The sequence below is a fragment of the Rhinichthys klamathensis genome, unplaced genomic scaffold, assembly GCF_029890125.1.
Source record: "Rhinichthys klamathensis goyatoka isolate OS25496 unplaced genomic scaffold, OSU_Roscu_1.1 h1tg000201l_1, whole genome shotgun sequence".
In the NCBI taxonomy this organism is placed as follows: domain Eukaryota; kingdom Metazoa; phylum Chordata; class Actinopteri; order Cypriniformes; family Leuciscidae; genus Rhinichthys; species Rhinichthys klamathensis.
Window position 1 is genome coordinate 597521 of NW_026606727.1, and position 12480 is coordinate 610000.

The following is a 12480-nucleotide window of genomic DNA, read 5'->3' on the forward strand; positions in this document are numbered from 1 at the left end:
CATGATGGTTATGTGCAGGCACTGCCAACACACATTTCAGTACAATCAACTTGTAAAAGTGCATGTACCATTATATGACCCCTTTAAGTTAATCGCTGTTCTAAACTAATGTGCTGCTACATTGTAACAGGCAAACACAAACAAACAGTAGTTTGTAACACTGTCCTGTGATTTATTTTGAAGTTTTTTGAAGTAACTAAAACCCACAGCTTCACTATTAATAGAGAGACACTGCACAGCCACTGATTAACACATGCAATCGCTCTCACTAATGCATTTAAATAAATGTAATCTTACTGTGCTACTTGATCTGTATCTGATTTAAAACAAGCAGAAATCTGTATGAAATATAATTACCCATCGACAAAATAAATAACTGAAAACAATAAGCTCTTATGTAGGAGCTATAGCCTTGTGGGCAGTGGTCTGACATGCTGCAGCTGTGCACAAGGCAACCCGAGGTCGAGTCTCGGCTCGAGCTTTAGGCTTCTCAAGCCAACATCAAAGTTTGTTAATAAACTTTAGCCTCTAGTTGCAAATTAGGGCATGTTGCAAAGCATCGCCATTTGTTGTGTTTTTATTAATGACGTCATCAGCGATTAGTCAACGTCGTCTCAACTATTAACTTGAAAAAATCTAAGGTCGTTAAGACCCGAAACACCCAAGGATGTATGCAGTTTAGATATAAATAAGATTAAATACAAATTTTCTTTTAAAAATCTATTTATATTTTTGTGAATTGTACTTCCATTAACTCTAATTCAAACTGTTCTGCATCCAGTTTCTAATAAATGTAAAAAGGCATGCTTAATTCAATTCTGAATAACACACTATAAAATTATAAAATTGCACAGTTTTTAGAATATAGCTTTTTGTCTGGTTTAGTCGTTTACATTGCATTAGTCGTTTCACTCTCTTCTTTCTTCATGACTTGGAAGTGTGAGTGAGAGCATCAAGACGACAAATGTTTTAATAGACTATATCCAATTGACATTTACACATGCTACTTGTATCCACTGTTGCACAGTCTTTCACTGATCCACCCCCTCTCTCACACTGCTGGAGTCTTAAAATTTGTCTTATTTAGAGAGTGAATCTAAAAATGGAATCACACTTGCTTACATTTCTTGCCTTTTTACCAATACTGTAACAGACCACACACACTGGCTTTGGACACCCCAGCTATTTGATGGATTAGAGAAAGTTGCCTTTGACACACGCTACACTCGTGCACACTCAGCCGACTTCAGATTTCCTGCCCTGGTCAGCACCTGCTGTCATCAAAGCTGTATGTGTATGTTTGATAAGAGGGAATGCTCTTTGCTGTAGTTGTTCTGCCTCCGTCAGGTTTCCGTTTTGTTGGCAAGGTTTGTCTACATTCCTCTCTCGCTGTGTCAGGACGGCCCCCGCTTCGCCCCAAGGACATTCTTGAGTGGATATTCTAAGTAGTTGGAAAGCCACTAAGTGTAGGCTTGTGTGGCATGTTATTGTGAGGAAAAAGGAAATGCTAGGGTTGTCATAGACCTAGTTGATACTGTTTGACTTTTGATGGCCTTTGTCTGTCTACTTGCACAGCAACATTGACTGATTTATAGGGCTGCACTGATATTAAATAATGATAAGCTGATTATTTATTTGCATGTCATGGCCAATAATAAAATACTACACTATTTTGTCAAAATAAATAAACAATTTTTTTAAATCATTTTAGAAACTACTAAAGTGAACTTCAACTTGGGCATCACAACAATGCATTTTGAGATTTGCTAAAGATTACATTTAAAACTGATTATTATTAAAGTATTAATGTTGTTAAAGATTCATGTTCTGTCAGTGCTAGATGATGTTAAATATAAATTAGATGGTAAATCAAAATTTAGAATATCAGGACCTTCACAATTAAATGTCCTGTAGGGCCTATATAACAGAATTCTGATATATTGTCTAATATGGTCCAGATATATTGTGCATCCCTGATTTTGTTGATATTATTCGTTGTTATTATTATTATTGAACGTGAATTAATTTTCCCTTTTCTGTGGTCACCACAGCTTAAGGGAAATTATGAGTGTCTTTTTACAAATTAACAAAAAAAGTATCCGGGTAGTACCATTGTCTTCTTTTTTTTTTTATACCTTGAAGTAATGTGAAATGAATATAATTATTTAGGATCATGATATCAGTGTACCATCTGATTCAGTCACTGTCCCATGGTACCACCATAGTACTTTGTTTGTAAGGGGTTAATGTTCAGAAAATTAAGTCTCTTCTTTCCCTCAGGGTGTTTTTGCAGGAGTTGTTTTTGTTTTCTATGAAAATGTGCTGTTTTATGAGCACGGTGTCTTACTGACGCCATTACTAGTGTGCTGCAGGACTGGTTCATTTGAAAAGCTTTAATGTTTATGTTATTATCAACATGTAATGAGATTTAAAATGTAATGTTTTTTTATTTTATTTGATTTCACAGAGGAGAAAGTGTGCTCAATGCTGTGCACAAGAGTGTTGTTTCCATCAATCTGGATGAAGGTTTTAAACAGCCTGTAGAGAGTTCTGCAGCTCAGTGAACCGCAGTGATCTCTGTGAGGACAGTCTGTGTCTCGACAGTGCTGTGTGTTCTCTCTCTTACATAAAAAGCAAGGTGATGGGGTTGAGATCAGGGCAGCAGTGATGAGCATTCTCGAATTCATGCATGTTTAAATATTGATTGCTTTTTAATAGTGGTCACGCAGGTCACATAAATCGCTTACATTTGATATTGTAATTAGTTTACTTACACTATTATTGTTCAGTAGCTTGTTGGTTGTGCTTTCTTGTATAACTTTTCAGCCCTATTGTCAAACAGTAAACAGGTCCTTGTTAGGTTGCAGTGATTTGTGTTTTGATGTAGGCCAGCTTAGGTTCAGCTCGTGGCTTGTGCATGTTGTTTTGATTTCAGATCATGCCTGCAGTTATCGGTCCCATGAGCTCTCTGAAGATCTTAACCGCTCCCCTTATGCGTTTTTAGTTACCTAGCCATAGCCAATATCATCTATTAGAGATGCTATAGTTGGTCCAACAGCTTACATGGACCTAGCCAGCCCGTTCTCATCCCAAGGCGATATATACTGACGCTTTTGCCAAAGCGTCTATATCCAACGCACATGGCACCCTTTAGCGTCAAAATGAGACGCAGATATATGGCGCCTCCTAGTGGTCTAACCCTAACACTACCCCAGACCTAAACCTACCCATAACCGAAGCGTGTTATATTGACGCTAAAGGGTGCCATGTGTGTCGGATGTAGACGCTTTGGCAAAAGCGTCAGTATATGACACCTTGGGATGAGAATGCGTTGACCTAGCCCAGGGATTTCTAAAATATTTTCTAAGTACCCCCTGAGATTTAAAGTATATTACTATCGTAATTAGCTGCTCCCGACGAGCTGGATGGCGCCTTGTATGGCTGACACCGCCGTCGGTGTGTGAGTGAGTGAGTGAATGGGTGAATGTGAGGCAAATTGTAAAGCGCTTTGGTGGCCATTAGGTCTGTGAAAGCGCTATATAAATGCAGTCCATTTACCATTTACTATCGTAATTAAAATGAATATTTGATCATTGTAATAAATATTTTTTACGCTACAGGTTGTAGCCTAATTTCTCAAATTCTTCACTTTTCAATGTTAAACCCTCAAGCTTTCGTTTCGTTGAAAGACTGTTCAATGACTTTTAAGTCATTGTTTAGTAGACGTTACTACTAAAATGCAAGTGCTTTGTGCAAAAAAACATTTACCACTTTATTTAAAAAGTATTAATCTGCTCTCGCGTAAAACCACAACATGGATGTGTCGTGGTGCTCTTGTGAACTCTCATCGGAGATTAATATATTGTAAGTAAAGTGGTATCTATGTTTGTTTGCGCAAACAAAGCACTTGCGTTGCTTCATAAAATTGAGGCTAAGCCAGTGGAGTCACATGGATTACTTTAATGATGCCTTTACTATCTTTCTGGGGCATGAAAGTGGTAGTTGCGTAGGCTGTCAGTGGAGGGACTGAAAGCTCTCAGATTTTATTAATTGTCTTCATTTGTGTTCCGAAGATGAACAAAAGTTTAGGTGCTCTAAGCGATGTGACACGTTTTTTAGGCCAAACATTTTTTGTCACATACAGCAAACATCTCCTCACTATCCGCTAGCTGGCTGTCCCCTGAACACACTGTAAAAAAAAAACGTGGTCCCTGTAGACACCCCAGGCTCCACAAACGGCAACAAAAACAAACTGGGGCACCCCGCTCCACGAAACATAACAAACAGTTTTCCTGCCAATAACCGACAAGAAGGATTTGGGGGTGGGGTTAGTGCGCGTGCACATGAAGGGGGTGTGGAGGAAAGAGAAGCGTGAAGAGGGATGTTTGAATTATATTCTCTAAGTTTGGTATGGCCGACACACGACCAAAGAGACGACGTTCCGATGAACAGATTGCAAAAATGTAAAGGAGAAGGAACGCGCAAAGTCCCGAATTTACATCGGAAAAGCCTTCGAAAGGTGGCGAGAACTCCGCCGGCAGAAGGCCTTCCAATCCGACATTCAGGTAGCTCTGTTTTTGTGGACAGGTGGGTAAATCCAGTTTGGTTTTTCTAAATGGACGTTCATGTTCGCCTAACAAACGCAAGGATATAATTAGCTAAAACTATGCAGTCAGCGCTAACTTTGTTGAATACAACATATAGGTTTCTTGCAGCTAGCTATCGATCTCTATTGTAAATGATCAAGCAAACTCAGAGTAGGGCGACAGTTTGTGTGAATGATTGTTTTCACCCACTGTTTGTTATGAATTTGAATGTTCATTTATAGCCTATTGACAACTTTGACTAAATTTGTTTACGACGGAGCCGTTGTTTATGCTGACTGGGAAACGTGAAGCTAACGTTATCTTGCTATTATTGCATCCTTGTATGGGAGCTAAAGTTATAACATCAGGTGGTGAAACGTTTTATTGTGTGTTTCTGGTAATGTTTCTCTCTTTCTGCATTCTGTTCTGCATTATATGAAAGCATTTATCTAACTTGGCGACATTACACCTTGAATGAATGAAGTATCAGTACAACTACAGGGGGAGGGGACGGGATGAGGAGGAGGGAGGGTCTAGCTAGCCTCTGTTTTGTTTGATAACACTTCGAATGTCAACAAGAAGTGACGTCACCCAACATCGCTTAGAGCACCTTTAACCCTCTGGGGTCCTTCGGCCCAAATGGACCCGAAGCATTTAAATAAATAATTATTAAAAATCATAGCTTCGGTGGTCTGAAATTTGGTGACTTTGTTGGTACTTGGTATATGAACAGCCAAAAAAATTGGGGACAGGATTTGAATAGTCTAAGTGGTTGTAAAAAAAATAGTAACACTCAGGACCTTCGGGTCCAAATGGACCCCCATAGGAAATGAATGGGAAATTGGCAAAAATGTGAAAATACAGAGTTTTTTGTGCGTACAATCTACAAATCAGCCACGATCCAGAAAAAAAGCACACAACAGTGAAGGGGTGAATCTATAAAACATCAAGAGTGCAAAAAAGACACATCCACACACACACACACAAACACACTTTTATACACATACACTAATAAATTCAGATTACATATATCTGTTTTGAAATGTTTAAATGCTCAGTGTGTCCACCAGATGGCATCCATCTCATTTCAAAAATTGCTTTCATGAGGCCTAGGCTTGACTCTAAAATGAAATACAGCTTTAATAAAAAATTTTTTTTTGAAAAATATATATAAAAAAATTCTATTATATTCAATAGTCATTATATTCAATAGTCATAATCATTGCATAAATATTAATTATAAATCATAAAATTATCTCAAAACACCAAAAAAGAAAAGAAAAAATATAATAAAAAACAAGTAAAAAAAAAACATTATGATTTTTTTTTTCATAAATATTAATCCCGCCCTTCGGGTCCATTTTGACCCGAAGGCCCTGACTGTGACTGTTAAAAGAAGGACCCCAGAGGGTTAACTAATTTAATAATTGATGATCTTTACAATGGAACTTAATCAACACTGAACTGACTTCAGCTGAAGCACAGCCGAAATGCATCATTTTCCTGTTATCACTGTAAAGCTGCTTTGAAAAAATCTGTATTGTACAAAGTGCTATATAAATGAAGGTGACTTAATTTTATGTTGAATAATTATGCAGTCCTGTATATAACATTTTTATGATTTTTAACTAATAATTTGCTTTTCATCAACTCAAGAACACTTGCAGTTCCCCCTCAAACCCCCATTTGGGAAACCCTGTCCTGATTTAGCTAATGATCTAATTTTAGTTTTTAGGGAAATTTAAGTAAATAATTACTTTTAATTATTCAAATATACACACTTTATTACTTTAAACATACAGTATGTAATTTTTGGCCACCAGGGGTCGCTAATCTCTTACAATAACAAAGGCGTATATTGATGACGCAAAGCATTAAGCGGAATTATGGATCTTGTCGTCAAGCTGATGGATCTTTTATGGATGAGTGAATACATTGATGTTTTTAACATGACTGTGGTATGAAGCAGGGCGCGATTGCTAATGAGAGACGTATACCAGCGCCACACTTCATTCTACCGAACTACACGCAAGTGCTGAATTAATACTCACACAGGTCAGTTTATTAGACGAATTAAACTTGAGGTAACGCAGCGCTGTTTCACTTGCTCTAACAGTTACACTATCACACTAAACTGCATTTGAGTGTGTTGAATGTTGTTAGTTAGGTTGTTTGTTGGCTGTATGAGACTAGCAGTAAGCTAGATCAACATTAGAAAAACATACAGATCATATTCTAACATTTCATCATATTGAACTAAATAACATTGATTAGTTTTATGTACATCTGCTCACCTGTCTAATAAAGTACATGGAACACTCACGTCTCAAGTCGAAGTTAGTCGCGGACGTGGAGCTCTCGGCATCTCGAAAGATTTTGATCTTCGTTCTAGTCCTCTTTTTGTCTCAAAGTCTGCTTGTCATGGTCCAAAATGTTTGAACAAAACAACAACAGCGTGAGCGTCCTGCTAAGCATAACCCAGTTGTCCACGTCTGTCGCCATGGTTACTATGGCAGTACGAGCGGAAACCGAGGCTAACGCGGATATGACGCCATTGACTGGCGACTCCTCACCCCATCTCACACGTCCCGTTTTCTTGGTTAAAATCGCAATTTTCTCACGATTTACAAATAGTTGGAAACATTGGGGATATTGTAAGTAATCAACTAAACAAAATATATTACATTGGCCTAGTGGTTTTTGGATATTTTACTGCAAAAATCCTACATATTGTACCTTTGAATATACTCACACAAAGTGGAGTTATCTGGCAGCACTCGTAAGAACTCTTGTGAGCAGCGAAACATGCTCACATCTCAGAGAACGTGACTGTGCTTTGATAGCAGAGCCAATACTAGTCATAAACAGAAATAATAACAAAAGTGTAGTGGGAGGCATTTATATTGCGTAGGATGAGCCAGGCTTCTCATTTCAATTGTTTCTCAAGAGAAATTCAAGCAGGAAAAGCGTCTGGTGATGCGAAGTGTTTCTTCTGCTGTGCTGCTTTGGTGTTTTGACTTTCTATTTATCCTGCATTATCATTGGCGTTTTCTTTTTTCAGACTACTCTTAGCGGGACCTGCCCTCCCTCAGGCCTTTTTATCAGTGACTCAGGAAGCCACTCTACTGCTTGAGAACAGCTGTGGTGCAACATAGTCTTATATTACAGATGGCCTTGAATCTCCCTCAAACACTGACCTGAGAGCAGTTTATCTAATAAAAAGCCTTTGAACTTACAATCCCTCTAAAATACAAAGCTAATGCAGAGTGCACGCCCATTACTTTATCTTGGTGATAGTGCGGTTGCGGGTATGATAATAATAATAATAATAATAATAATAATAATAATAATAATGGCCCGTGCATCGAGAGCAGGTTTATGTTGATTTCTTGCGTCTATGTCTGGGCCTGTTGACTCTCCAACCCAGCTGTTCTTCCTGACTCATGGAAAATCACAGAGAATACTTACAAAGCTAACATCAATGAACAAATCCTGCATAGAAGGAAATCTAGATACTTGATTCAAGTTGACATAATGATCGATAGTTGTCAATGAAACAAAGTTAACTTGAGTTCAGCTTTTACAAGCTTATTTTACCAGCTACATCAATCTGGAATCTTTTTGTGTAGAAATTAATATTTTTATTTAGCAAGGATGCCATTAGACTAAATTGATCAAATGACAATCTTAATATTACTGTTTTTACTAGAGCTGGGCATTGCCACAAATTTCACGATTTGATTCAGTATCGATTAATTGGGGCCTATTTGGTACGGTATGAAATTTCTTCAAGGAAAAAAATCTCTCTCAACTAATGCTGTAAACTGTAAACAGGGAGTCAGTTGGTACATTACTATAGTATTGAAGGTTGAAATGAACTGATTTGTAGGCCATTTAACATGTAAATTACGCATAAGGAAAATTGACATTTTTAATGACACAATTATGTTTCAAATTTTTTTTTTATAATAACATTTAAATGGTGGCTGTCATAAAAACATGACTGATTTATTAAAAAATACTTTAATTTTGAGAAACAGGTTCAAAGGTTAGTTCACCCTAAAATGAAAATTAAGTCATAATTTACTCACCCTAGTGTTGTTCCAATGCCGAATGCCCTTCGTTCTCTTTCAGACCACAAAAGAATAATAATAAAAAAAAAATGTCCCGCTCACGCTCGTCCATATAATATCAGTGAATAGCAACTAGCATCAAGCTTTTTACAAAAGACGCTAAAGTATCACAGATTGGTCCGATGCTACACGTATCATATATTACAATTGTTCTGGGGGTATACGATAGGGATTGGTAAAAAACAAACTGAAATTTAATGTATTATTTAACAAAAATACTAGTTACAGCATGAAATAAACATAATAATAGTTACTGCTTAGAGCATGAAATAAACATAAATGAACATCAGAATATAGGCCTATGTTGAAATGCAGTACAAAATGACCAAAATACATATTATGTCACATGTAATTGTTTAAAAATTGACATCTTTAGGCAATTGAAACACGGATTAAGCAATGTCACGTAAAATTACATTTACCTCATAAAAAGCCAATCAAAACTCGTTAGTCAGCTAGGAAAATGAACTCAAGAGAAGAGCATTTTGCTAAATATGCACTATATTGCATTTTCATATTTTTACTTAATTTTCATTTTAGGGTGAGCTATCCCTTTAAGTCCCTAAAATATTCCTGACTTCAAACATTTGAACAGTAGTGTATCAAAAATGCAGTTTGTCATTAGCTTTTAAAATATGACCATAAAAAATGTAGGCTATAACAAACCAGGTGCAATGGTGAACTCAATTCAGAACATTTGTTTCCATCAGAAACTAATATTAATCCAAGTAACATTTTAAAGTGTATAACATAATTATGTGATGAAGGTATTACATTATGTGATCAGCCCTTTAAAAATGGGCCGTGCACCAAACAAGGTTGAGCACCCCTGTCATAGTGAGGGATGTACAGGTGGTGTTGGGCTGATCAGCAAGGCAATGCAAATTGTTGTAGATGGCAAAACCGGGGGAATGAGCTCATGAAATGAAATTAAATGAAACTGTCTCGTTAGTGTGTTCTGACAGATGCAACCTCCTCTCTCCCGCTATCCATCGTGTGTCTCACCAGGTGTGACGGAGCCTCTGTAGACTTACGTAAGATTTTATTTTGGTATTGATTTGAGCCTAGAGCAGAAAGTGGAATGATCGATCACGCTCCTGTGTATTTCCTATCAGCAGTTAAGAAGGAAACAGAGGAAGGAATGGAGCAAAATAAGGCACAGAGAGATGAAACAAAAGCTCAGCAAGGAAAACAATAGTCCTTGGCTCCTTTCTTTGACTGTGGTGGAAAGGAGAGATATAAATAGCGGGATGGGGTATGTTTAAATTTGGCAGCCTAAGACGGTCTGAAGCAGGTCGCTGGTGAGAGGATGGGTTATGTTGCACATTGGGAGCAGGCGGGCTTACGATCCATCTGCCTCTCTGTGGGGAGTGGGAGGTGCTCGGTTAAATAGTGGGTGTGGTCAGATCTTCATAACGTCCTGGAATCTTTTCATCAGGCAGAAAGAAGCCCAGCTCCCCTCTAAGCCTTGGCTTGCATTTAGATCTGCTGATGTTGTTTTGTTAATGTGCTTTATCTTTTAGCAAAGTCTCATGATCCTTCAGAAATCATTGTAATATGATGATTTGGTGCTCAAGAAACATTTCATCAAATGTTAAAAACTGTTTTTTTTTTCAGGGTTCTTTGATGAATAGAAAGTATTTATTTGAAATAGAAATCTTTTGATCAATTTAATGCATCCTTGCCGAATAAAAGTATTAATGCCGCCTTCTCCTCCTCCTTCTTTAAAATAGGCTTACATACTGACCCCAAATTTTGAATGATATTTATCAAAGTTGGAAGTGGCTAAATCTGTTTATATCTGTGGGAATGTTAGTATGCAAAAAGTATCCTTTTCTACACCTCCTCTAAGGCATTTCATACTCCACCTCAGCTGATGTGATTTGTCTGTGTTTCAGTCCTTTATTTCAATGGTGTCATTAGCATAATTAGTCATTTTCTTTATGGGTGAGAACAAAGGATTAAGACATTTGTTAGATATAGTAGATCTAGTCAAGCCTAGCTGCTTAAATACATAAATCGAGAGGGCAGGACTAAACAAATGACAGGAGATAAACTTTAAAAGTGAAATTACACATTGCAGTAAATTGCTAAAATAATGACCGTTTTCAAACCGGTTTCCCATACACTCCCCTTATTTTCCATTGGTAAGACAATACAAGTTGTCCCACACTATACTGAAACTTGTCTTGTGTTTGGATTTAGGTTTTACATTTTCATTTGACATAGTAGAGGGATGCCAAAAATTGCACCATTATCTGGCTTTAAGAAGTCAGAAAATTGCGATTGTGTTGATATGGCGTTAGCAGGCCTGTTCTGTCTACTCTCATTGAACAGTTCTCAAGTCTCAACCCCACCCATGACGAGGAAAGTTAAGGTTTTGGGTGTGACGTGTGCAGTCCAGTTGTTTTGTGACAATCTTCTCTGTGAATAAAAAATGAAATCAAATTGTTGACCATTGCAAGGAAACATGTTTAATAGAACTGGAAAAGGAACGCTGATGGTATTGTCATAAAAGGTTGAGAAAGGAGTAACATAAATGAGATGTTAGGGATTTACCTATCCTTTTTTATAAGAATAATTTGCACTACTCATTCAGATGCTATTGCTGAATTCGGAACCACATACTACTCTTACTACTTCTGCCATAGAAATGTATTGTAAAATTAGTAGTAAACTAGTATGTGTTTCTGAATTCAGTTTGAAGGATCATATTTACATACAACCTTTAGAGTAATATGTTAATGTGTAATAATTCTAATACTAGTATAGCCATACTTAGAGTAGTATGGGAGTATGCTATTTTGGATTCACCTGAAATTTAGGATGTTTTTTCAAACACAGTTTGCTGCATTGCTCATTCAGACTCTGTCTAGTTTGTTACCCATAATCCTTTGATCGACTCATTCAGACTGTTGGGAGGTCATTTAATTAATTGTACATTTCTTGTTTCCTTTTTCTTTTTTTTGTGATGCTTTGAATTAACAATGACATTGTATGTTAATTGAGCTTATTAAAGAATTTTGTGTATTATAATATTCAGATTTAAATGTATTTTTCTCTGTTTGATCTAATGTTTTTTTCCATCTTCAGTTGGCTTTGTTGGGAATTGACCTCCTATCTGCCTTAGTGACAAGATTACAGGACCGATTTCGGCACCAAGTTGGTACAGGTAGGATTACTAAAATCTAATGTGTATAAAAATTCAGATTTTATTACCACGAGAAACAAGGTCTTCATGTTAGTTTATATAGAAGAATATAGTAAAGAAACTTTTTTAAAGATGTATTTTTATCATTATTTTTTTAAGCAGCGCCGCTTTTAAAGGGGACAAATGAAGAGATGCAACTTCCTGCAGAAGATTTCAGTGTGCTGACAGAGTGCTGTGCTTTAAGTGCTGGAACTGTCAACATTCACTGAAACGGTTTTAGAAGTTGCTTCTTAAAATTCATCCGCTGTAAAGCATCAAACATAACTTTTGTAACAAATTCGCTGCATTCATCAATGAATTCCAAGACAATCACTTTCAGACTTCCGACTTCCCATTATTACATAATCTGAAGCTTCTCCAGTCTCTAATTATTTGAAGCTTCCTTAAGACCAACTAGTTAATAAGTTAATAAATCAATAATGAAAATATATTTGCACTTCCCTATTATCTTTAATCTTTGTTCTCTCCATCTCCAGTTTTACCCAGCTTGATAGATCGGTTAGGCGATGCCAAAGATCAAGTCAGAGACCAAGATCAAATCCTGCTGCTG

The 12480-nt window shown here is 37.0% G+C and overlaps 1 protein-coding gene across 1 annotated transcript in view; it reads left to right on the forward strand.

Annotated features, from left to right (window-relative positions):
• The window catches only part of clasp1a (cytoplasmic linker associated protein 1a), an 81235-nt gene that overhangs the window by 25237 nt on the left and 43518 nt on the right, over positions 1-12480 (forward strand). Inside the window, exons 3-4 of the mRNA XM_056263186.1 lie at positions 11813-11891; positions 12407-12480. The exon at positions 12407-12480 is cut by the window's right edge and continues 30 nt beyond it. Of these exons, the coding sequence (XP_056119161.1) occupies positions 11813-11891; positions 12407-12480 (153 nt within the window). The remainder of the gene's footprint in view (positions 1-11812; positions 11892-12406) is intronic.